This window comes from Pangasianodon hypophthalmus, chromosome 16, assembly GCF_027358585.1.
Source record: "Pangasianodon hypophthalmus isolate fPanHyp1 chromosome 16, fPanHyp1.pri, whole genome shotgun sequence".
NCBI classification, from domain to species: domain Eukaryota; kingdom Metazoa; phylum Chordata; class Actinopteri; order Siluriformes; family Pangasiidae; genus Pangasianodon; species Pangasianodon hypophthalmus.
Genome location: NC_069725.1, coordinates 4972838 through 4999141, shown reverse-complemented (window position 1 = coordinate 4999141; position 26304 = coordinate 4972838). Strand labels below are relative to the sequence as shown.

General features: G+C 39.0%; 1 protein-coding gene across 1 annotated transcript in view; it reads right to left on the bottom strand.

Annotated features, from left to right (window-relative positions):
- sgk1 (serum/glucocorticoid regulated kinase 1) overlaps window positions 1-19561 on the bottom strand; it is a 37652-nt gene extending 18091 nt beyond the window's left edge. The window contains exons 1-3 of the mRNA XM_053240776.1: window positions 19440-19561; window positions 12737-12967; window positions 1527-1724 (exon numbers count right to left, since the gene is read on the bottom strand). Of these exons, the coding sequence (XP_053096751.1) occupies window positions 1527-1724; window positions 12737-12967; window positions 19440-19517 (507 nt within the window). The 5' untranslated portion in view covers window positions 19518-19561. The remainder of the gene's footprint in view (window positions 1-1526; window positions 1725-12736; window positions 12968-19439) is intronic.
- Window positions 19562-26304: the final 6743 nt, after the last annotated feature.

Here is a 26304-nt window from a genome sequence, read left to right as displayed (position 1 = left end):
TTGTATTTATTACACACAACGTATGCTCTACACGTTCACCCTTACGCATTTTCTCAGCCATATTCCCATTGATTCCTTACACCCTGTATATAGCTCTTTTAACAATGGACATTATCGCAAAGCAGCTTTATAGATATCTGGATATAGATTTCGATTTATTCTTAATGAACAAACTAGAGGTGACCGTAGCAAGGAGACACCAGATAGTGAGAATATAGTAAATTATTACTCTTCTACAACTGTATACTATCAAGTCAAGCAGTGCGAGTGTGTGAACTTCAGTATAACCATCAGGGTCATTTTTTTTTATTTCAGTAGAGTTTTAGCTTTAAGTCTGTAATATCCAGGTGACATTATCTACTGTATAATGAATGAGAGAATCACAACTGCACTCAGGTGCACAGTTTGTTTATCTGTATCGCATTTCCATCTCAGATGCCTGCTGTATGAAATTCATTTCAGTATCACAAGGCAGATTTGCATCAAATAAAAAAAAAACAATATTAATATACAATATAAAACAAGTGCAATAAATGTCAGGTTAAATATATAAAATAGCTCATTTAAATACAAGAATAATAAAGATCAAAAAACAAAACAAAGAAAACAGAAAAAAATAAAATCTATTATAGATCATTACATAATTAAAGATAATAATTTATAAAGCTAGACTATATTTTAATAAAATATTATAATAGTTTTTCCCTGAAATTAAAATAGTTACAACATGTAAGTTATTTTTTTCATATATTACCTAATAATTTTTGTGCATGTTCTAACATCTCAGATGTTCCAGACTGTGGCATTCACTTTATCCCAAATAATTCAGGTCAATCGTTGATTCATCCATCAATTTGTTTTCAAATTATGACATACTGTTTTAGCAATGTTTCTTTTTGTTTCATATTGTGATGCCTTGGTAGCAATGAAAGCACCTGCCATAGCTTCAAAACCAGTTTCCATGAGATACTGAGAATCTTCTTTAATGACCCCCTCAGAGACCGAGATGGAAGCCGAGCGAGTCGAGTCTGAGCTAGCATTAGCAATGCCACCTACTCTAAGCTAACCAGGCGCATGTGTTTCAGTGTATGAATCTGGTTCCCAGCAAAATCGATACGGTCTTCACGATTTACTCTGCTACACCGCAACGTCCAAGACTAAAATGACTGAAATGATTCAGTTTGTAAAGGCAAGTGTGTGTATCTGAGTCATATGTGTAGACACTGTGGGATTTTCAGTTCCTGACTTCAGGCAGTGTGCTGGTAGCAGTTGTACACACTCTTTAGCAAAGTGGCCTTATTAGTGCACTTGACTTAGGGAGAGGTCTGAGAATAAGGCACGACAGGTAATAAATGTGACATGGAAGTTCATAAAATGACACTAAGTGACAATAATGCATAACACACAAAGGACTGCAATCATTGAAACAATATCAAGTGCTATTTGGTAAAACATGATATCAATTAACACTGTCATGTAGTTATTGTAGTGTGTGTGTGTGTGTGTGTGTGTGTGTGTGTGATGACCTGTGTGCGTTGCCGTGGTTGCCAAGCCTCCTCACTGCTATAGGTGATGAAGGGTCCGCTGCAGATGGAGCACTCCATGAGTACAGGGTTTCCCAGCAGGGGTGACATGGCCCAGGGGCAGACCATGTGACCTTCTGGCTCCACCTCTTTCGCCTTCCCATCACCGTGATGGCGACTCAGCATTTTCCACTTCCTCACCTGGACAAACAAACAAACAAACAGACATGCATGCATGTAGATAAACGGGTTCTGTTTGTATGTTTCTCTCTTCTTTAGCTTTTAATGTAACTTTGGAAGGGTGTCTCTCTCTTTCTCTCTCTCTTTCACACACACACACACACACCCCACAGTGTCCTAATTACCTCAACATCAGACGGTGTTGACTATGTAAGTCCACTCTGTGATAACCGTCTAATTAACAGCAAACTTCTCTCCACTCCTCTCCTCTCTATCTCTCCTTTCCTCCCCTCTCTCTCCTCTCACCTTTTTGTATTTCTCCTCTCTATTTTTCCCCTCTCCTCTCTCTATTTCTCCTCTCCTCTCATTATTTCTCCTCTCTCTAGCTCTCCTTTCCTCTCTCTATTTTTTCTCTCCTCACTATATGTCTCCTCTCTATAGTGTTCATTTTCTTTCCTCTTATTTCTCTCCTTTCTTTATTTCTTCTATCCCTTCTCCTGTCTATATTTCTCCTCTCCTTATTTCTCCTCTCCTTTCTCAATCTCTCCTCTCCATATTTCCCCTCTCTCCAGCTCTCCTTTCTCTCTCATTTCACCTCTTTTCTTTATATTCCCTTTCTCTACATCTCCTTTGCTCTTCTCTCAATATTTCTCCTCTCCACTCTCTATCTCTCCGCTCTATATTTTCTTTATATTTATCTCCTCTCGCTTTCCTTTCCTGTTTATATTCCTCCTCTCATCTTCTCTCCTCTCCATACTTTTCCTGTCCTCTCTACATTTTTCCCTTTCTTTACACTTATATCTCTCCGTACTCCTCTCCTCACCTTTCCTCTTCTCTATTTTTCACATCTCCTTTCTGTATATCTCATTTCTTCTCCTAACCTCTGATCTCATCTACTTTTTATATCACTCCTTTCGTGTAATCTTTTTCATTTCTCCTTCCCTCTCTATTTCCTATTTCTCTCTTCTCCATATTTCTCCTCTACTCGTTTATCTATACCTATCATCTTCATTCTACATTTTCCCTTTCATATATGCTCTATAACTCTCCCCCATACATTTCTTTATACCTTTTTTCTTTATTTCATCTCTCTTCTCCTCTCATCTACTTTCCTATTCAGCTCTTGTTTGTGTGATTCTTTCTGATGCCTGTTGATTTGCCAGGCAGTGGAAAGCTGCTGTTTTGGAAGCCTGTATTTTTCTGTGTGTGTGTGTGTGTGTGTGCATGTGTGCAGTGTACTGGTTGCATTATAGCTTTAAGGAAAGTTCAGGCCAGAGCTGCTCGCGTTGGATAAACATTCTTGAGATTCCCAAGATCCCACAAGGCTTCCTTCTGCTGGCTGTACCCATGGAAACCAGCCGAGTTTTTCACCGTGTTTTAGGTTTGAACATGTGTGGGCACTGCTGGCTACGGGCTGCCTAAAGTGATACGCTGTTTTGCAAAGTGTGAATGCTTGTGTGTGTGAGTGCGTGTTTATGGTTCCACACCAAAGTTTCCAACAGCCTGGATTTGGTGTTTTTTTATTTAGCGTGTTAAGAGAGTTCATGTTTTGCGGTTCACCTGTCTGAGGGTTATGACCTCTGCAGTGCATCTCTGCTCGAGGAAGAAATACACCTTCACATTTTCTGTATTTGTGTCCCGCTATCCCGCTAACATAATTTAAGCTGCTACAGGAGCAGCCTTCCTTCTCCTTTTACAAAAAAACTAACTTTTTTTTGTGCAAACCATGTTTAGTTTTACTAATGCAATTGTCAACACAATATTGGAAAGAAATATGAGCAGCGCTGCAAAAATGTTTCATAAGAGCACTATTACCTGATGCTGTAGACCTACAATACTTTTTTCCCTACATTACACATGCAACCCAGAGTGAGATTTCGACATTCTTTCCATACAACCTTTTTTCTTACATTACAAGACCAGAGTTACATATTCACAGTGGGACAGAATAGTTTATATAGAGCAAACAGTGACCAAAGTAACATAGAGAAAACAATACTATGGTGCCTTCATCCATACAAAATATTAACTCAGTGTCAGTACCCAACCCTATTGTCACTACCTATGTATTAAACATAGTTACCAAAAAGCACCAAAACACCAGCTTGTATTAATGGCCTAGCAAAGATAAGCCCCAACCCCCCCCCCCCCCCCCCCTTTCTTTCAAAGAAAAAAATGCATGAAAAAAGCAGTCAATTTTTGTCATACACTTTGTCTTATTTGCTGGATTATTTTCGAACCAAATCAACAGCATCATCAGCAATCAGAATGAAAAAATACACAGAATAGTATGAAGAAGCAAGGCTGGGGCTGATTTCTTTCTAGCCCAGACTGTGGATTCATACAGCCTATAATTAACAGTCATATCAAGTGATTATACTTGGTGAGTATGCATCTACTGGGGCTAATAATTATTATCCATAATACATCAGCAGCAGTTATTGTGAATGTGCATATGAATATATGAATAATAGTGGGTAATAAAATATCGATCACTGATTTTTCCAAAAGTCTTTGAAGAAACTGGAAGTAAACAGACTAAGCAAACATTGTCTAATCAAACTGCAAATTACACAAAGCCACAAATTAAAAAAACAGAACTATAAAAAGTCAAGAACAGAACTATAAATTTTATGTGGCTTGAGCAAAAGAGCCGGCTACCAGCAAGCTTTTCGGTTTAAGAGACACAGCGTGATTACAGACTTAAAAAAAATAGCAATCACAAATATTGTTGCCAATCAGTCATTTACTGAATGTGTTCCTGTGCATATATGTAATAGTTTTATGCCTATATAATAAGACCCTTGCTATAAGTCTCAATCAAAAGTTTGATAATAGAAACACTGAGCCACTGATAAGGAGTAGAAATTTCTAGCTGTCCCGTTCAATATCGTGACTGGCCATAACTCATGTACCAGCTAATCATACTTACCGTTAAACACCATAGTAAACACCATAGTGGCTTTTCATAAGGGTATCTCTATCAAATTCTTTCATGGAATCATCACCACAGCTGTGTGTTGTTCTTAGAAATTTTCCATAAACTTCATAAAAAAAATGTCTTCAAGGCCACAGCACTAAAAGTTGGTAAAGGACATGAACTTTCTTAATAATACATCTACCAGCTGACAATGCCAGACCATTCCTGGAAGAGAAGAGACAAAGGGCAGTGTGCCAGGTAGGTAATTGCGCTCCACATCATCTCAGAGGTGAAAATGCAGTGCAACACACACTGGAGAAAGCACAAGAGAAGAAGAACAGGACTCCTGGAGAGAGGGCATGGACTGTACAGACTCTTTTCTATGAACTCTGCAGTCAGTGTGGACACGGTTTTGGTCCATTTTTAAGGACTAAAGGCTCTATGCTGCCAAAAAAAAGCATGGCTAGGATAAAAATGGGCATTGTGATGACATTTCACAGAAAAGAGACATTCAAGGTTGTCCATTATTAACTTAAAAGGCCTTGTTTATTGAATATGCCTCTAAATAGATTATTTTGTGTGTGTTATTTGAACACCTTTATAGTTACAAAGATTACATTTAGCCCTAGTAAAACATTTTTCCCTGTTTTTCCCTGACTCATGCTTACCACATTATCCACTAACATCATTAACCCTCAGCAGAGATACAAAGGGACAAAGGGCATGAGGTCGAGCGCTACAGAGAGAAGCTGACGCAAGCGAGTGAAGGAGGTGAGAAATGAGAGCAGCTCTAATTCTCCTGAAAACTGACAGGTATGTGCAGCTCCGGAGGCTGTTCTTATGTAACTACACATTCTTTCCTGGCCTCTGTGCCATTCGGCTGTACTTAGATTCAGCACGGAGGTGGACAGCCATGCTGTTAAAAGTTTAAAATGTGAAGACTCGGCTCAAGAGGGTGAGAGGTGGAATATTATCTTAGCTGCTGGAGAAAAAGTGCTTTGCTTTACACAAAACTAATATATGGCAATGTATAACCAGTCACAACACTGGCAGTGAAAAGATATTAAACATTTTAGCATTTATGTTTAAAGAATTCATTTTAAATACTCTAAAATCTGAGCATCTAACAAAGGAATAAATATAAGTGAATCAAGATCTAATCTAACTGGAAAAGGTCGAAATCTTTATCACACTAATTAGGTATTTAGGTGCATCACATATTTATATGAGTGCTATTTATGAGTGTTTTTATCTAGGCTTAACCTTTACCCTCCAAGCATGCCCAATTTTAGCCCATTACAATCTGAGAGCAAAATGTACACCAATAACATTTCCATGCATCAATCATCCTCTGTATTGGATGGATTCAATCATACTGCTTGTCCTACAGAGGGTCGAGGGGGAGCCTGGAACCTATCTCATGGGACTCAGGGCACAAAGCGGGGAGCACCCCGGACAGGGTGCCAACAAGTCACAGGGCACAATCACACACATACTCACACAATTTGGAAATGAATCAGACTACGATGCATGTCTTTGAACTGGGGAAGGAAACCAGAGTACCCAGAGGAAACCCCCAAAGCACAGGGAAACACGCAATCTCCACACACACACACAGGGCGGAGGCTGGATTCGAACCCCCAACCCCGGAGGTGCGAGGCAAACATGCCCCCACCAATAACATTTACTATAGTACAATATAAACTTTTTTTTAAAAAATGTATCTATGGTAAATATAGTGTATATAATACAGTTATAATACAACTGTAACTGTCACTTGTACATTGCATTATAACTGTATATAATACAGTTATAATACAATGTAAATAAAATTACAATCTACATATTACTTCTTTTCATAGATGGGAAATTGTATAGATTATATTAACCTGCAGTTTCATAAATTATGTTTATATTAGTGATGTACCAAAATGAAAATTCTTGATCTAAACCAAAAAAAAATAATAATAAAATCCAAGTAATCAATGCTTAATTTAAACTGTTCAACTGTCTACACTGTAAATAGCCCCACAGCTCCAGCATTCCTGTTTCGATCCTGAGCTCAGGTTACTGTCTGTATGGAAGTTCACATGTTCTCCATGTGTCCATGTTGGTTTTCTCCAGGTTTCCTTCCAAAAACATGCCAGTAAGTGGATCGACTATGTTAAATTGACCCTAGGTGTGTGTGTGTGTGTGTGTGTGTGTGTGTGTGTGTGTGCATGGTGCTGTCCCATTTTTCCTGGGAAAGACTCTGGATTACTACAGATGCAGGAACGAATTAACTATGAAACGTGGTCTGTATATTGAGCGGTGAATCAAATCTGTAATGTAGAGGTCCTTGTGTGGTTTTTGGGTACAAATAATAATTTTTAGCATTTGTACTGTTTCAGTAAATTCCTAGTTTATGTAGGAAAATATAATGATAGTATAAAAGATAATATAATATTAATAAACTTAATATGTATACTCCAATGGATATGATTATGCATGGTTATTATTTAATTGTAGTCTACATATGAATCTACAGCTGTTCATGAGATACTGATAACAGAGCAATATATACAAACAATATATCGCAATGTTTGTTGTGTGAGATATGGAAGTCACGCTGCAGACACATGTCCAGGGCTTCCTGACCAGGTCTGGACCAAATGCATTTGTTGACCTTTTCGTTCAAGGTCAGCTGTTCTTGGCACAGGTCTTAATCAACACTCATATCATTTTTCCTGACAACCGTAATCTCGGTCGCACACAGTAACGCAATCGCCGGCCATATCAATTTCCACTAAGCCATAATCTCTCTCGCATACAATAATTATCGTGACGACAATGTTGATGTGATGATAATGATGGCATTTCTAAGTGCAGGTCAAAGAACACACACTCTGCAAAACCCCTTGATCTACGATCACACTTCTGAACCTGACACTATAAATAATCCCTCTTTCATGTTGTCTTTTAGCCTTTGTGTGTGTGTGTGTGTGTGTGTGTGTGTGTGTGTGTGTGTGTGTGTGTGTGGGTGTCACAGCAGAGACCCCAGCGATGAGTCATCAGCGCACTACAGCCAGACTGAACCTTTCTGCCACATTAATTCTCTGCCTCATCACACACACAAAAGACATGTCCAAATACACAGACCACACACACACATACACACACACACAAAATACAAGTGCACATTTTCTATTTAAGAAAAGAGCATTTTCTATTTAAATAAAACTGAAGACCCTTCAAACAGCCAAATTTCTTAGAGGAGGTGAGTTGTAAGTATAATATGAACGAGAACCGTGTGGTTGTGTGAATGATGTGAATCTGATATGTGTCACACCCGTGAATGAAATCGTTCACAGCTGCTGATGGTTTTGACGCTCGCGTACCGAAACCCGCTAAATCACAGCATCTCCCCTAGGACAGCTAGTGAGACAAAAATACCATGTGTCATCCTTCTTCATCTGTCTCGGTCTTTCTCTGGCTCATACAAAACCTCATATCCAGAATGCTAGATGTAGCAGAAATTCTGGTGCATTTCAGAACTCTTGAAGAACCCATTTTACTAAGAGTATACCAAGTACTTAGACAGTTGAGCTAATATTGACAGGTTCTAGGTAATAAGAAGAAAATAATTACCATTTGTACCACACACTTACCCAGTTAATACATATATTTTTAGAAAAATGGGCTCTTCAATTGCCTCTCTGGCAGAACCCTTGATGGTTTTATGTAGAACCCTAAGTTTTTTCCTATTTTTGGAAGCTATGAACCAATAATTATCCAATGAACCCTTAAAGAAATCCTTGAAGAACCATTTTAGCTAGGTTTACCAAGTATCAAGACAGTTTAGCTCAATTTGACAGGTTCTTGTTATTAAAAATAATATATTATCAATAATTTGGAGCACACACTTAGACTCTTATATACAAAAAAGGTTCTTCAATTGATCCTCTTGGTGAATCTTTAAAGGTTTTATGTAGAACCCTAAGCATTTTCCTATCAGAATGATTTCCAATTACAGACCTTTCTGCAAGCAAAGAACCAATAATTATCCAATGAACCTTTAAAGAGCTCTTGAAGAACCCTGTTGACTAAGAGAGTACCAAGTACCAAGACAGTTTAGCTAACTTTGACAAGTTCTATGTTCTATTAAAAAGAAAATAATCACGAAGAATTTGGATTTTCTAACATACACCCAGTTAAAATTTGCTTAGAAAAAAAGGGTTCTTCAAAGGTTCTTCAGTTTCCCTCATTTGAAACCCTTAAAGTTAATATGTAGAATGTTTTCCTTTCAGAAATTGTAAAGAAGTAGAACCCATTTGGGAAACTAAGAACACTTATCTAATGAAATTCCCTTGACTGTATGTATTAACTGGATAAGTGTGTGCTACAAATGCAAATTAAAAAAAAATTTTCATCATTTTCTTCTAAATACAATACCTAGAACCTATCAAGCATCAAAAAATGTAGTAAAGTACCTGAGCTGATGTACAGCTAGAAATTCTCACCATCACCAAAGACAGTTCATGAACCAAGCAGCAGCTAACAAACGCTTGAGGGAGAAAATGAGGGAGAGACACAGCAAAGTGTCCACTGACCAACTTTCTACACAACAAGTTTGCAAAAAATTTGACAGTTACAGGATGTGTAAAGTGTTCAAAATATTTCACAGGAGTGATTTTTAAAGGAGTGCTTTATTATTCAAGTGAGTCGTTTGCTATATAGCTAGCAAAGCTGCTACAATCATTTAGCAACATTCAGCTGTCACCAAAAATATAGCAGATAAAGTAATACATGAAAATGTAATAGTGTCATTAATCCTCCCTTTGTTGTTTAATGTAGATCACTAATGTCGCTTCTGTCGTTAGTGTTCATGTTAGTTATCATCCACCAGAACACTAACACTATCGACTGATGCTACTTATCTCTTACAAAATGCACTTCCTGCCTTCTCCCAGGTAGAATACAATTACGTTGAGCCAAACATTAATCCACCAGGGCCATTATACTTTCAACCACCTTTAAATCCACCTTGCTAGATTGACAGTGTTGTTATGGAAAGTGCTTCTTTGCAAACATTGGGCAGCACTGGGTCAACTTTGGCAGAGTTGTTATGAAAAGTGCTCCTTTGCCAACGTTAGCCCAGTGTTTGCACAACTTTATATGGAGAGGGCCAACATAGCCACCCAAAATAGACCTTGATCCAACGTCAGTTTGCTACCTTTTAATACACTTTCCAGTCACCATACTCTGGAGTTTATGTTGATACATGTCCATCTTGGGCATTGTATTACCAGTCAGTACATGTTTTGATGTATTTTTGCCTGCTTTCCCTGCTTTTCACGTGCACAGCTGGAACCTGGACAGACTGAACCTCTGCCAAATCCACTCAAATTAAGCAAATATGCCAACAATCAGGCCAACACTGCAGTAAAAACACTCCTAGAGGCTTTCGTTCCAGAGGTAGGGAACATTGGGTTTATGACTCTAATTCTAGAGGAAGTAAACATTGTAATGACACATTAACTGTTCCTATGAAATGCCACTTTACCACCCAGAATACTAAAATGACTTCTTTGAAAGAATTCCGAAGTTCAAAACAATTTTATGCATAATAACGAAAGAGAATGAAGGAAGCCAATCCCTAATGTCGCCTCAGGCCCTTCATTAGCATACTCTTCAGCTGAAATCATGTGTTAAGAGTAATGTCACTTAATCATTATACATTTCTAGAAACTAAGAATAGCAATGCTGAGCAGTTACTGGAACACGAAAAGGACACGGTTTTTATTTTGGGGGTGTTGAATGGTTGTTAAATTAACTGGAGAGAAAAATCTTATAGCCGTGGAGTGACTGAAAATAAATTCTGTAAGTTTGTCATAGATCAAAATGTAACATTCTTCACTCATTGCTTGTTCTTTGGTAGGGAAATATATTCACTAATAACAATAGAAATATGGTACTATAAGTTATTGAACATATGATCCAATAATATTGAGTCTTATTTCATTTCATTTAACAGGTGCTCAGATTTGGACCAACTAACCTGATCGTGAAAAGTCTGACAAAATAAATTTGTGAATTTTTATTACCCAAATCCCATCCTCAAAATGAAAAAAAATGTCAATAGTAACAAATTAACATTTCATGCTGAATATGTGATGCTAGTAAATTTTTCGTTTGCAAAATAAATTTCTTAAAGAGTGGTTTTTTTTTTTTCCATTTAAAACATCATGGAGCTCAGTGTTGCTATCCACAAATCTGACATAGAATATGCCAGCAGGAAGTCACTGTAAACATACACACACATACCACACACACAAACTGTAGGTGAACATTAGCAAATATAAATACAGACACCCATGAGCCATCTGGAAAATATCCTTACACTCTAAAAATGGCTAAGTTAAAAACAAACTAAACTGGGCTGTTTTTAAAAACAAGAATGAGGAACTATTGGACAGAAGTCATGCTGAGTTCATCTAACCCAGATAAATGGGCTTGTTTATTTAACCTAACAAGTTGATGGTAACTCAGTTAACCTGCCATGCTAAGTTCTTTATTCAACTCAAATATTTAACAGGTTATTATTATTATTATTATTATTATTATAGTTATTATTGTTATACTGTAGGTGCATTGATTTGCTTAATGTAATGCTTGTAAAAAGTGATTTAATGCACATTAATGCACAAGGCTCACAGGTAAATTGAATGATCTATGTCAATAAATATGTGTTAAACACATATTTCCTTCGGTCACAGGTCAAAGCTAGAGTGGATAAGGCTGTCATAGCTGTCATTAGCACATACAGTATGTGTCCTCCTTCATTTTCCTTCACACCAGAAACACGCGGTTCTGCTGCTAAACGCTTTTGTTGTCTGCTAGTTTGATGCTAGTTTGCTTCTAAACTGAGCAACATAGTTATTTCCTCGTTGGATTAAAGATGACAGCCCCGGGCTCGAGGCTGCTGTAAAAGAGCATGAATGATGTAATGGATCATCTTTTCTTTCTGACTCTGTCTCTAACTCTGTCTGATTCTGTCTTTCAGGTTTGGGCAGTGACAGCATCTCGACTGGCGTTTAAAGCAGCTTCGCGCATGCTCAACACCCCGCTAGGAGATTATCATCTAACCCAGAACACAAAAGAGAAGGAGAGAGAGGACAAAAACGGAGAGAGAGATTGGAAAAGGCACCATCAGTGCAGAAGAGAGGTGAGAAGGAGAGAGAGGACAAAAACGGAGAGAGAGATTGGAAAAGGCACCATCAGTGCAGATTTCCAAGACTCTGAGAGACAGTGTGAGGCTCTACAGCCTCATCTAACCGGTATAAGCAGACAGAGAGAGTGAGAAGACCTGCACAGCGTGACTAACACACAGAGACAGAGTGAAAGTCCTTAAATCCATCCAATGCAGGAGATCTCAGGAGATCTAGGAGAACCAACATCTCACATGCCAACAAGGAGAAGCTAAAACAGGCAATTTTTCTGGAAAAACTGAAACGTGTTCACTGTGGGTTAGAATTAAAATACCACCTCAACTCAGGAAGATGTCCTCAACCCCAAGTTCAGCATATGATGTCAAAATGGCCACTAAATAAAATATCACTTCACTACTTTAAAAGAGTTTTTAGTAGTCTTTACTTTAGAGCATAGACACATTATTCAGTTAAGTCTGTAACACTGAACATACAGTTCTCTCTTTTGATTACATAAATAATCAAGAACTCATGCTCACTAATGTTATCTGGGTAGTTTTTTGATATCAAGACACACGCTTTCACAGATGAGTCCATGTTTTGTCCCACTTAGTAGCTCGAAAATTCCTACTTCTCACTTCCAAGTTAAGTTGAAATATGTGTTAATATGACTAGCATGGGTAAATCTGAAGCAAAAGCATCATTTCTGATGACCTCTATCTCTTATTTCCACCATCACCAGTCATCAGGAGTCCCCACTAAGATGTCCCATCTTTATGCTGTCTTTCCAACAATATCTTTTTAACATCGCCAATAATTTATTTTTAAAAAAATAAATAAATGTTGTATTATAATACACTAAATACACTAAACAATACACTGGAATCCAGTCTTTAAGTCAGACTGAAGATATAGAAGAGTCTGACCTTGCAGTTTTTGGTCTTGTCCCGTGGGCCTGGCATGCAGGGTTGGCACAACGGACTGGGTGGGTGCGGGAGGTAATACCCTCCAGGGCTGTAGGGGCAGCAAGCGTACGAGGTGGGGAAGTGTGTGTACCACAGGTCCTGTCCTTCCTGACACTTGGGACACGGTGAGAGGAAGGTTTTAGCCTGGGGCTTCTCCACACTCACCTTCGGGTTTCTCATCCACCTTCGTACCTGTTCATCCCCACACACACACCCACACACACACACACACACAGCATTCAAACACATTACAATGGCCTTTATGTGAGTTACAGCATCACATAAAATTGTTTGCAGTCTTCAGTTGGAGCAACACTTAGGTGTTTTGAATCACTTTATGGACTGGGGAACAGTTTTGAAGAATTTAGCCCTTTGTTTTACAGGAGCATTGACAGCTAAGTAGCTTTTTAAGTAGAAAGAAGCAAAGAATCAGCTATTGCTAAAACTCTCCAAGGGTGGCACGGAAGGCATGTTCCTGCCTCACAGCTCCAGGTTCCCTGCTTCAATCCTCAGCTTGGGTTACTATTTATGTGGAGTATTGTATGTTCTCCCCATGTTTGCATGGGTTTCCTCCCAAAAAAGCATGCCAGTAGGTGATTATGCTAAATTGCCCCTAATTTTAGGTGTGAATAAGTGTGTAAATGTGTGTGCATGGTGTCCTGTGATGGCCTGGGGTCCCATCTATGGTCTATTCCCTCCAAGCACCCAGTGTTCCCAGGATATACTCTGGATCCACCACAACTCTGACTAGGGTAAAGTCATTACTGAAGATGAATGAATGAATGTACTAAACTGGTACAAACACTTGTTCCCAGGTTGGTACCTTCAAGGGAATGTCTTTTGTATTAGCAAAAAGCAATAATTGTAGAACATTAGAAGGTTTGGGGGCTTTTCCAAGTTATATATTCAGAAAATCTGGATTTCATGATTAGACCCCAGTCCTTCTCTCTATTTAATTCTTATTTTTGTGTAACCGCCACGTCAAGCAATTTATTATTCAGTAACACATTTCACAACAAGTGTTGGGTAACTACACAGACGAACTAAATGTACAGAACAGCATGATTTGTTTCTTTATATCTACATATTTCTGTACATGTGGATTTTATCAAGGACCTTGTATGTTTAGTTGCATACTTCAGCTGAACATTAACTCAGCAAGTCTTGAATCATATCTGTTACGGTAAAGATGAGCAAGAATGGCATCCAAAGTACACACACACACACACACACACACACACACACACACACTGGTCCCCTATTTAAAGCAGCTCTTTAGATTTATCGTTCTCTTTTCTCTAAAGGACTCGACAGAATCATTAGAAATGCACCAAAATAACAAGACGTTTATAGAGAAATAACGAGGAATGAAGAAATGAAAGCTGAATTTCTGTCCTCTTTCCTTTTGATCTCTCTTTTCACCCAACTGATTAAAATAACTGTAGAATAATAAATTATTTTGGTTGGATTAATTTCAGTGCCAACATCATCAACTATCCCCCATATGTGTGGAATGTCTCTCGCTCACTCTGTCTCTTTCTGTTTCGCTCTCTCACTCACTCTTGCATTCTCTCGCTTTTCTGAAACTCTTTCTCACACACACACATACACGCACATACACTCCTTTGATCTGATTTTCAAAGTCGTGTCAGTGTCATCCCCTGCTGTCTGTGTGCCACTCTGCTGGCATTGCTGAACTCTCTGGCTTTGAGACTGAAACACTCTCATCTTTCCCTCCTTCCCTCCCTCTCTCTCTCTGTCTCTCTCTCTCTCCCTTGCTCTTTGCCTCTCTTAATGTCTCTCTCTTTCCCCTTCTCTCTGTCTCTCTCTCTCTCTCTCTCTCTCTCTGTCTCTCTCTCTGTCTGTCTCACGCTCTGCGCATTGAATTATTGAATTGATGAATCCTTAACAAACTGAAGCATATTCTTCCTTCAGCTTTACACATACACACACTCATATGTAGAGAATACATAAATACACACTCTCTCTCTCTCTCTCTCTCTCTCTATATATATATATATATATATATATATATATATATATGTATGTACATACACACACATACTGTATATAAGAGAGAGAAAGACAGACAGAGGGAGAACTGAATTGCTCTAATGATGACTCAACTTTTCCAATACAGCTCTCTCTCTCTCTCTCTCTCTCTCTCTCTCTCTGCTTTCTTTATGCAAGCTGATATCACACCAAGAGGTGGAGGACAGCTGCAAATGTCAGCGTGTAATGAATACAACACTTTTAGAAAACAGGGGTTAACCGTACAACAGAGAGCTTATTATGTTATGTTACTTTATTTCCCTTTTACAAATGGTGCCATTAGAACATCTTTAGCTAGAGCCATTTACCATCTAAGAAATGTGCTGCGTTTGGAGCAGCCTGCCACCCTGCTGCTACAATGTGAGACACCTCTACCATACCTTGCTAGACCATGCTACACCCTGCTACACCTTTCCACAACTTGCCACATCTCGCTCCAGCCTGCCACACCTAGCTAAAACCTGCGACACCTTGCTACACCCTACCACACTTTGCTACACCTTGCCGGAACTTGCAACACCCTGCCACATCTCGCTCCAGCCTGCCACACCTTGCTACACCATGCCAGACCTTGCTACACCATGCTACACCTTGTTACACCCTGCCACACTGTGATACACCTCGTTACACCATGCCACAACTTGCCACACCTCGCTACACCCTGCCACACCTTGCTAGACCCTGCTACACCATGCTAGAACATGCCCCCGCCACACATTGCCGCACCCTGTCACAACTCAAAACACTTTTCATAGTGTAGTGAGGTGCTACACCCTGCCACACCTCTCTACACCTCGCTACATGCTGACTCGCTTCTCTACACCCTGCCACACCTTGCTACACTCTACGATGCCTTTCTGTACTCTGCTTGTTACACCTTGTTACACCATACTACACCTCTTTACACCTTGCCACACCTCGCTCCAAACCTTACTACACCTTTCTATATTTCGTTACACCCTGCCACACCTTGTTACACCATGCTACACGTCTTTACACCCTGCCACACCTTACTACACTATGCCACAACTTTTTGCAACACGCTACACCTCTTTACACCTTGCCACACCAAACTACACTATGCCACAACTTGTTGCAACACGCTACACCTCTTTACACCTTGCCACACCTTACTACACTATGCCACAACTTGTTGCAACATGCTACACCTCTTTACACCCTGCCACACCTTACTACACTATGCCACAACTTCTTGCACCATGCTACACCTCTTTACACCTTGCCACACCTTACTACACTATGTCACAACTTGTTGCACCATGCTACACCTCTTTACACCCTGACACACCTCACTACACTATAACAACTTGTTGCACCATGCTACACCTCTTTACACCCTGACACACCTTACTACACCCTCCACACACACCTACTCTCACACATCTCACTATACCTCTCTACACCCTGCCAACACTGCTACTCTCTGCCATACATTGCCACACACTGCTAATTCCTGCTACACACTGCTACATCTCTAGATCCTACTACACTTCTCTACCCACTGCTACACTTCTCTACACCTCCCTACACCCTCCACACCTTGCTACACCATGCTACACTTTGCATACATGTACACATACAGTACAAGTACATACGATACAAATACATACACAATATATGTAGTCATCCTGGTCTCTCTCTCTGCAAACAGAATCACAGTTGGCATAACTACATAACAACCCAAAACCAATCTCTCTGAGTCAGCTGCTAACACCCCATCCATCTGCTGAGCGTGTGCTTGTTTGTGTGTGTGTGTGTGTGTGTGTGTGTGTGCAAGCTTGGACACAAGCCTGAGCTGAACAGGCACACAACAATCGCCTGTGGACAAAAACAAAAGCAATGTGGTGGAATTTTGAAGCGAAAGCCTGCAGGTCTTTACTAAGAAAGTCCTTCAGGCGTATTATCAACATTTCTGTATATAGCAGTGTGGCTGATCAACTGTGGAAAACTCTGTATGTGTGTGTGTGTGTGTGTGTGTGTGTGTGTGTGTGTGTGTGGGGTAGTGTGTAGACTTGTTTCTTGTTTAACCTCACAATTTGAGATTATCACAATCTGAGATTAGATCATTTTATTGAATATTAAATATGTATGAAAATCTTAGACTGGGTTGCAGAAACACACATGCGTACATAAACACATTTTTTAAATCTCTGAACATGTCTCAGTATGAGGAAGTATGTTGTGTTGTACTGTTGCTAAATACAGCAGTGGCTACACTGAAACCTTCTTTAGCCTTGACCAAAAGAAATACAAGTGTACCGGTTTTAATATTTACAGTATTGCTGCACTGATGCAGAACAGTATCAGGGAAATTTGGAAATCGTTGTGGGTGAATGAATCTGGGTATTTCCGTATCATGAAAGATGTGCTTTTCAGTCCTAGTGAAGGGGGCGTGGCTTCCCACTCTTCAAAGCTAACATTTTTTTCAACAGTTTTTTGGACAAAAACTTATTTACACTACGTTGTACTACACCTTATCACATTGTCAAATCTTATGATATGAAATCATTGCTTTAAATTCATCTTTACTTTATCATCTTTGTCAGTGTCACGGCACTGTTGATTCTTAAAAGCAGCTCTGACAATAATTCTGGCTACAACACAAATCACAGATTTCTATTAGTGCACTCATTCTAATATATTATTGTTTCTATAGTAACAACTTACACAGGAATTTGTATAGCAAACATTCTATAGAAATTGATTAAAAACTATGTCTTTGTTGATATGGTTAGGGTTTCTGTAAGCAGATGTTTATTTAACATTTATGGAAGGAGTCTCCAGTGTCAGCACTTACTGTAACATAACAGTCAGTATGTTTTCTGCCAGGACAGAGGGCTCTGATCTTGGATTTTGTAATGAAGTACGTATATTATCTTGGAATAAGAGATTTACACCGATAGCTTTTTATCCAAAGCAATTTAGAATTAAGGCTGAAACCAAGCATTTGAAGCTCAAGAACCATAAAATGTCCCTCTGGCAATATTGGAATTTAAACTCACAACCTTCCAATCACTAGCACACAAAAACGACTAAACTACCTGGCCAGAAAATAATGTTAAATCAATCATCCAATCATACAGTATTGCTGTAGATGAGACAATGATGTAGCATGATAAGAGAAATTTAGTGGACTAGATCATGTTGATGACTGACGTCTCTTAAGACTGGGGTTTTAGTACAGGATCAACTGAAATTCTGAACTGAAATGGAGTTAATTTTTAATTCAGTACTTCATTCAGAGGCCGTCCACTCAGGCTGAACTGTATGCTTCTTAAAAATGAACTGCAAATCTGTAAATGTGATGCAGGACCAAAATTCATTAAGAAAACCTCAACAAACTTCACTTTTCAACATTATGAGTCCTCTACATGGCCAATACAAATTCCACATTGTGTTCATGGTTGTCACAGGATACTAAAAACATAGCACAAAAAGTATTACAATGTCTACTTTCAGTAATTAAAGAAGTAGTTCCACTGGCAGTAAAATTTGCACAATTTTCAAAGTAGTCAGCCAAGATATGTTTGGTGCCTGATGTTTGCTTCTTCAGTTTTTCAATTGGGATGCAATACTAATGTAGCTAACAAGTAATGGAACTCTGTCTCAGCCATGTACTTGTGTGAAAAACCTACTTGATCTATTTTTTCTCTCTTTTTCTTCTCTACTTTATCTTTGTCTTTAAGATTACTTTTGTTTACTCTTGTCTTAACGTACCCAAGTGTCTTATTTGAAGCATGTGATGTAGCACTGCAGCACTCATGGCTTCATTTTGTTGTACAATATGCATAGAGATAATAAAATTGACTTTGACTTAACTAAATTATTTTGTAAAACAGCAGCGAGAGTTACAAACTGAAGAAAGTAAAACTATATCAGACACATAATGTTATAACTTTCACTACACTGTGACAGTGTCAATCACAGTTCCCATGGTGAGAATGCTTACGTTTTGGTTACCATGTGCTTATGTTTTGGTTTTCTGTTCTAGTCCCGTCTCCTCCTTGGTCCTGTCATTGGTTTGTTTCCTGACTGTGCTCACCTGGTCTGTGTTACTCCTTGATTAGTCTGTCTGTGTATACCGTGCTTTGTTTCTTTTGATGTTGTAGCATCCCAAAGTCTTGGTTTCTGATTTCTGTGTCTCAATGTACTCCCTGGTTTAGACATTTTTTTGAATATGGATTATTCTTGTTTGATGCTGCCTTGCTGTGCTTTGACCCCTGCTGTGAACACTAATTATGATTGACCTAACAAAGCACATACTTTTACGCACTCGCATCTTGCATCTACTCACATTATGCCCATTACAGTGATGTTTTGTTTATGTTTATTGGTTACATTAGGTAACACTGTATCATAAACTGCACTAGCATTGCTAAAGAGCTAGAGGCAGACTAAGGAAGAGCTAAATTGCTTGCTAACTACATTAGTTGCAGGGATCCATTAGATGATATGGTTGATTAATAACATTTGGGAGGAGCTTACTAAACTTTTTAGCACAATTTTCCAACCAATCAGCTTAAGCAATGTGTTTCAACAATGCAGTTCCACACACATACAAAAACTCACACATAGAGATAAACATACACACCTTCCTCTTGACGAACTGGAAGGCAGAGCACTTCTTAAAGGAGAAGGTCTGTTTCTCTGTGCCGTGGACCAGACGCATGGCCTCCGGCGGCCCCGCACACTCCGCAGAACCCAGTGTGATGCCTGTGGGGTGGTCCGAGGGAGAAGGGGGCAAAGAGATGCAAAAAGATGTTTATATTTTCTATGCCAAATGACATTCATAGCCAGAGTTATAGCCATTATTGACAGTGTTATTAAATCTGACAGAAGCACCTGTATGTTTTGGTATACACAATACTGTGCGTGTGTGCATGAGTGAGAGAGGATGAGCAACAATTGCTTGTAGTCTCACCGGTGATGTTGCCTCCGATGGTCCAGGATGCGCTCGTTGTTATCGCTGACTCCGATGATGTCGCTGCAGCCGGGACGGTGCTGATAGGCGATGATGCCGTTTCTATTACATCATGCCCACTGAGCTGCTCCGACTATGGCTCTGTGCTGCACTGCTGCCTGCAGGTGTGTGTGTGTGTATGTGTGTGTGTGTATGTGTGAGACAAGGGAGACGAAACAAATCACGCACTTTGTCAATGAGAAACAAGAGCACAAGATGCAGCGTCCCTTCGTCTCCTCTGCTCTCCTCCCTCTATCTCAACAGCGCTCTCTCTGTCGTTCTCTCATCCTCCTGGTCCCCCCTCCTCCCCCCTCTGCTGCAGTTGATGCTCTCTCTCTCTCTCTATCACTCTCTCTCACTCTCTGTCTCTCTCTCTCTCTCTCTCTCTCTCTCTTTGGATTGTGTGAATGAAGGTTTTGCCTTATAAGAGGATGAATGAGGAATGATGGATTACAGGGGTGTGTTCGGCTTCACCATTCCTGTCAAATGAGATGATGCAATGCAGCAACCTTGACCTAATGTACACCACAAACACACACACACACACACATATATATACGCGCACGCACACACACACACACACACACACACACAAACACACAAACACACAGATGCAAAAGTAGATGTTTACAAAGCACCTATACACAACATTTCTTTATTCTACTAATATAATATTCAACTTTGACCTAGAGGCAGGTATACTGCAATAAGTAAGGAATAAAACAACTATGATTCTGCAAAATGTGTCCATTTGTAAATGCACAGTTGATGGTTTTGTTGGAAAGTAGCTGAAGCTGGCTGTTTTGAAACTTAAAATTGAATCAGATACAAAGCTACACCCCCCAAAATACAAGCATGTGAGCTTGGCTAGACTCGAACATCTGAAAGCTGGTGCAAGAGCCAAAGCTTCTGAATTGACAGGTAGCATGATTGACAGCTGGAGTAGGCGGTGTTGCTGCCTCACATCTCCAGAGTCTCCAGTTCGATCCTAACCTCTGGGTACTGTCTGTGCAGAGGATGAAACCTCCCCCGTGTTCATATATTATGCATTGTTACTTTGTTCCAGGAATAGAATACAAAAGTTTTATGAAAAATATTTTTGATAGTATTCATATCAAACATTTCTGCAGTTCCACTCATACTCATCACCACAATTCAGGTAACAGCTCAGACACAATAATGTACAAAAGTTAGTTCTAAGTAATAACAGCATGTGGGATCATGGCAGAAATCTGTTCTCAGTATCAGTGAGAGACTCCACGAATAAGACAATGTTTTTTCACATTAGCCAGCGGGTGAATGAATCAGTCAATAAAGAAGGGAAGGCTTGAGGCTTTGACGCTGAAATAGATTTGCTGAATGGCTAGTTTAATGTTTAGCATTACTCAAGCACTTCCAAGAAAAAGAAGGCTAAAAGATATATGCCAGCTCAATACAGAGAAGCAAGTCTTCCAGAGAAATAAGCCATTTAACAAACACCTTGTCTGCGTTCTGCTACATTAACTTCAAGACATGACCAGGTGAGTGGCACCATGCATGTAAACAGGTATAAAAAAAAAAGGATTTAGACATAAGAAGAAATAAAGAAAGAAATTAAAAACTAAAACAAATGATGGTTCCCAGCTTCAGCAGTCCAAGATGTTTTTGCTTGTTATATTTATTTTTATACCACAACACTGCTGAATACTCGAATCAGATCCACATAAACAGATTTAAAAAAAATGTAATTGCATAAATGTTCAAATGTTGAACATTTCTGTGAGGAAATGTTTATTAATTAAATATATTTTGGAAGGAGTCTCCAGTGTCAGTGCTTTGTAACAGTCAGAAGTAAAGCTGAAACTTTTCATTTCTGGGTTCTCAAAGCTGCGTTTTGTCTTATTAACTGGCTGGTGAGTGGGATCAGGAAATATCTTGTTTATTGGACATTCCACAATGTTAAATGTAACTATAAACGGATAAAAGTGATGTGTCCTTCTTTAATAATACAAAATGTTTAATTGTTTGCAAATTGCTGTGGTATGTGCTGTGATTGGAAAATGAACAATTTTCGGCTTGGAACAATAACTCTTTGTATCAGGCTGCATCACACATGCATGTAGTTGATTATTTTCCTATAAGAGCATGCCTGGGTGTGATTGATTCCTTTTTTCAGAATTAGACTGAAAAAGATGTGTGCATTTGTTAAAACTGTTGATACAGCTCTGTTGAGGTTTCTCTCCTTCTCCATATGTAGTGAGTAACGGTATGTGTGTGTGTGTGTGTGAGAGAGAGAGAGAGAAAGAGAGAGAGAGAGAAAGAGAGAGAGTTTAAACTAGCATGAGTGTGGAACAGATTATATCATCCTTGGATCTCTCTCTCTGTCCTCCTGGCCAGCTCTCTGAATAACCACAGGAACCATGACACTGTCACAGCAGCGTCCCGCCGTGAAGCTCCACCATCACATCCATCTCAGTCTGAAGCCAAGAAATAACGTCATGGTGTGGACAGGAGATGCATCAAAGTAATTGCAATTCAAGATGGCAAATCTCCTGCATAATGCAGGCAGCTTTTCCTGCTGTAAAGTAATAAGCACATACCAGGCTGGTGCTTCTTATTTTTATACTGACATCCACCATGATATGCTGAGTCATTCGGAGATACAGTACTGCCTGATTCCTAACAGAGCAAGGCTAGTAGCTAGCTAGCTTGCTAATTACACTGCATTGACAGATTATAAAATTTACAATCATTTCTTATCTTTAATTTCACTGGAGGTAAATCTTCAACATAAACACACCCACGTAATTCTTAAGCCAAGAAATAACGTCATGCCATGAGCTAGATTTCAAAATGGCGGATCTCTTGCATAATGTACGGCAGCGTTTTACTGCTGTAGAGTAATAAGCACATTATGGTATATTTATATCGTCTTCTACCACGAAATGCTTAGTCATTTAGAGATATAAAACCACTATTTATTTGCTTACTGAGTTTTGTTTATTGATTTCAATCCAGCTAGCATGCTAATTGCACTAGGGTAAAATCGCAATAGTGTTTTGTATTTCAATGTTTACAGCCTGTTTATACCACTTTATATCTTTAATTATTCCATGAAGTCAGTGGTTTGTACCACTGACTTCATGGAATTTGAAGCTTTACTATCACATCCATCTAACCACAAGGCCAAAATATAATCATGTTGTGCACAGGAAACATAACACAGGCTGTTTTTGCTAAATCATAAATATGTTGTAGGTAGTCCTTTTTATATAAGTTAAGTAGTACTGCAACAAAAAGTTGAAAAATTCAATGTTGAAAATGATAAAATAATTAGAATTATTGAACTATTAAACCTCTAACGCCTGGTGTGACTGCCTGTGAGAGCTCTGTAAGTTGACTAGCATTAGCGGCTAGCAAAACTACCATTAACATTTAGGGTAGAAACTGTAATATGGATGTAAGTAACACATTTATTTTTTTGTGAATTAAAAACTCAGTTGTTCATTAGAATGTCATTCGATAATCATCTATAATTTTATTCTCATTTTTGTTGCTTAATTTTTGTTTTTTTTGATGTCATTTATCATTTAGCATGGGTAGTATGGTACTTACACAGTCTGATTTGTTTTCTGCTGCTAGTTTTCTTGTAATAAATAATTACAATTATGTTGTATATGTTTCTAGATAATAATTCAGGATGGTGGATTTTTCATAATACATGAAGATTTTAGTAACAAACAGTAATAAACTTATAATACTGGATATTTTTTTAAAAAAAATTCTATAAATAATCAACATTATAAGTTATTACAATTCGTAATTTCTGTTTTCTGAGTTTTGTTTATTAAGCATAGCCTTGTTAGCATACTTGCTAATTGCACAAGGTGAAGAGCTACATCTAAGCTACACACAATAGTGTGATTACGTATTATGATGACTGTAACTCTGACACTCTATAATGAGATTTGAATCTTCACTATTACATCAATGTAATATTAATCGTAATACAGGAAGACAAATCTTATTTCCTGAGATTTGATTATTCAGCCTAAGCTTGTTAGCTAGCTTGCTAATTGCACAGGATGAAGAGCTGCATTCAGGAAATCACAAAAGTGTAATTACTCAATAGTGTACCTTGACAGACTCTTCTTTCCTTTACTTTAAGGAGACTTGATTTGGTATTCATAATCAATACAGCATCAGAAAAAGTGTGTGAATGAAGATAATCATCTCTGATAAGGCCAGTATCCAGAACCTTCCGTAGCATTCTGTCTTTCTGTTCCTAAAGCTATATTTTCCTTCTAAATTGTCGGTTTCTTTTGCAGCACACGCACACACACACACACACACACACACACACAGAGCATAATAAGATAGAAAAAGAAAGAGTGCCTTATGAAATAAACATGGTTCCATGGCTTCCTTTCCCTTTTCGTCAAATTTAATCATCACTCCTATTATCTGAAATGATTCCCTCACATGTAGTAGCATTCTCACAGCCTAATACATGGAATGAGACACGTGAAAAGTGCAAAATTTTTCCCTTTCATACAAGAGAAATGGGGCATCACACAGTGAATTCAAGCTGAGAGAAAATAGATCAAACCACAGACGGCAAAAAAAGGATGCAAGAAAGGAAGTAGAAAAGGAAACAGAATAAAGAGAGAGGTGTGTGTGTGTGTGTGTATGTGTGTGTGTATGTGTGTGTGTGTGCTCAGTACCTGGATGATCTGAGGTGATGTAGAACAGGTAGAGTACAGATGACTGACAACTTATCTTTATCTGTGGTTTGTGTGTGTGTCTGTGTGTGTGTGTGTGTGTGTGTGTGTTTGAGCCTGGGTAAAAATAACAGCAATGGATAACATTCAGGCATGTGATTTGTATGCTCATGGCAGATAACTCACATGTATATGCACACACACATACACACACAAGATACAGTTTTGATCAAGTAGCAAAGACAACAGGTTAAATCATTTCATTAAATTATTGAATAAATGCGGCACGGTGGTGCAGCAGATAGCGTTGCTGCCTCACAGCTGCAGGAGCCCTGATTAGATCCTGAGCCCTGAGCTCGGGTTGCTACCTGTGTTGAGTTTTGCAAGATCTTCCTGTTTTCTTACCAGGTTTCCTCTGGATTCTATGATAGGGCATATGGTGGTATGAGGTGGTATGATAAATTGCCCCTGTGTGTAAATGTGTGTGTTCATGGTGCTTGATGGACTGGTGGCGGTGTATTCCTGCCTCACGTCATCGTTCCGGGATAGACTCCTGATCCACCACAACCCTGAACAGGATAAGCGGTTACTGGAAGGAAGTTAAAGGAATTCCTCAGTATTTTTTCCAACTTAATATCTATCATGTCTGTAGCTTATGTGTGATTACCATAGATAAATCATTTCGACAACTTTCCTTGTAACAAGAAAAGAATAGAAAGCATACGATATAGCCAAAAGGACATCTGTGGACATCTGACCCTCACACCCATATGTGCTTGTTGAACATCCCATTCCAGATTTAGTCCCCCTTTTCTGTTATAATAAGCTCCACTCTTCTGGGAAGGCTTTCCACTAGATTTTGGAGTGTGGCTGTAGGGATTTGTGATCATTCGGCCACAATAGCATTAGTGAGGTCAGGCACTGGTGTTGAACAAGGAGGTCTCGGGTGCAGTCATAGTTCCAGTTCATCCTAAAGTTGTTCAGTGGGGTTGAGGTCAGGGCTCTGTGCAGGACACTCAATTATTGTATAATTTATGTAGTCCCTTGTAGTTCTGTGTTGTTCTGTGCTTGTCTTATGTAGCAACTTGGTCCTGGAGAAACGTTTCATTTCACTATGTTCTTGTATATTGCTGAAATGACAATAAACTCCAATCTTGACACACCATGTCTGCATGGACCTCACTTTGTGCATTGTCATCCTGGACATGTTTCCAGTGCTTCCAACTTTGTGGCAACACTCTGGGGAAGGCCCACACATGGCTGTGATGGTCAGGTGTCCACATACATATTGGCCATATAGTGTATTTATTCAAATAGCAGTCAATAAACATTTATGCAAAATGTATTTTTCTAGAACACTTTTGTGAATTTTTAAATTAAAAAAACTCTATCATCGGGAGATCAGAAGTTTGTATCTCGAAGATGCCACATCTGTGACCAAAGAAGCAAAATGGGCCATGGGTCTGGATGTGAGGGATGGCATACTTTCTCTTCCCTGTCAATCACAGTGACACTAGCCAATCACTGGCATCTGTGAGTTCATGTATGTGGAAGAGGGCAGATAGCACTTTCCTCCGTGTGTGTTATGCTGCACTGTGAAGCAGCATGAGCAACAGTTCGAAAAGTTCCCATTGGATGGTGTCTTGGAGGAAGCACATCTGTGGTTGATAGCTGTCATATGATAGGGTGGGAGGGAATTGGCAATTGAACAAATTGGCAAGAAAAACTGGGAAAATCTATATAACTTAAAATCTAAATGTATATAATTCATCCTTTCAGAGATGGGATTGCTTTTC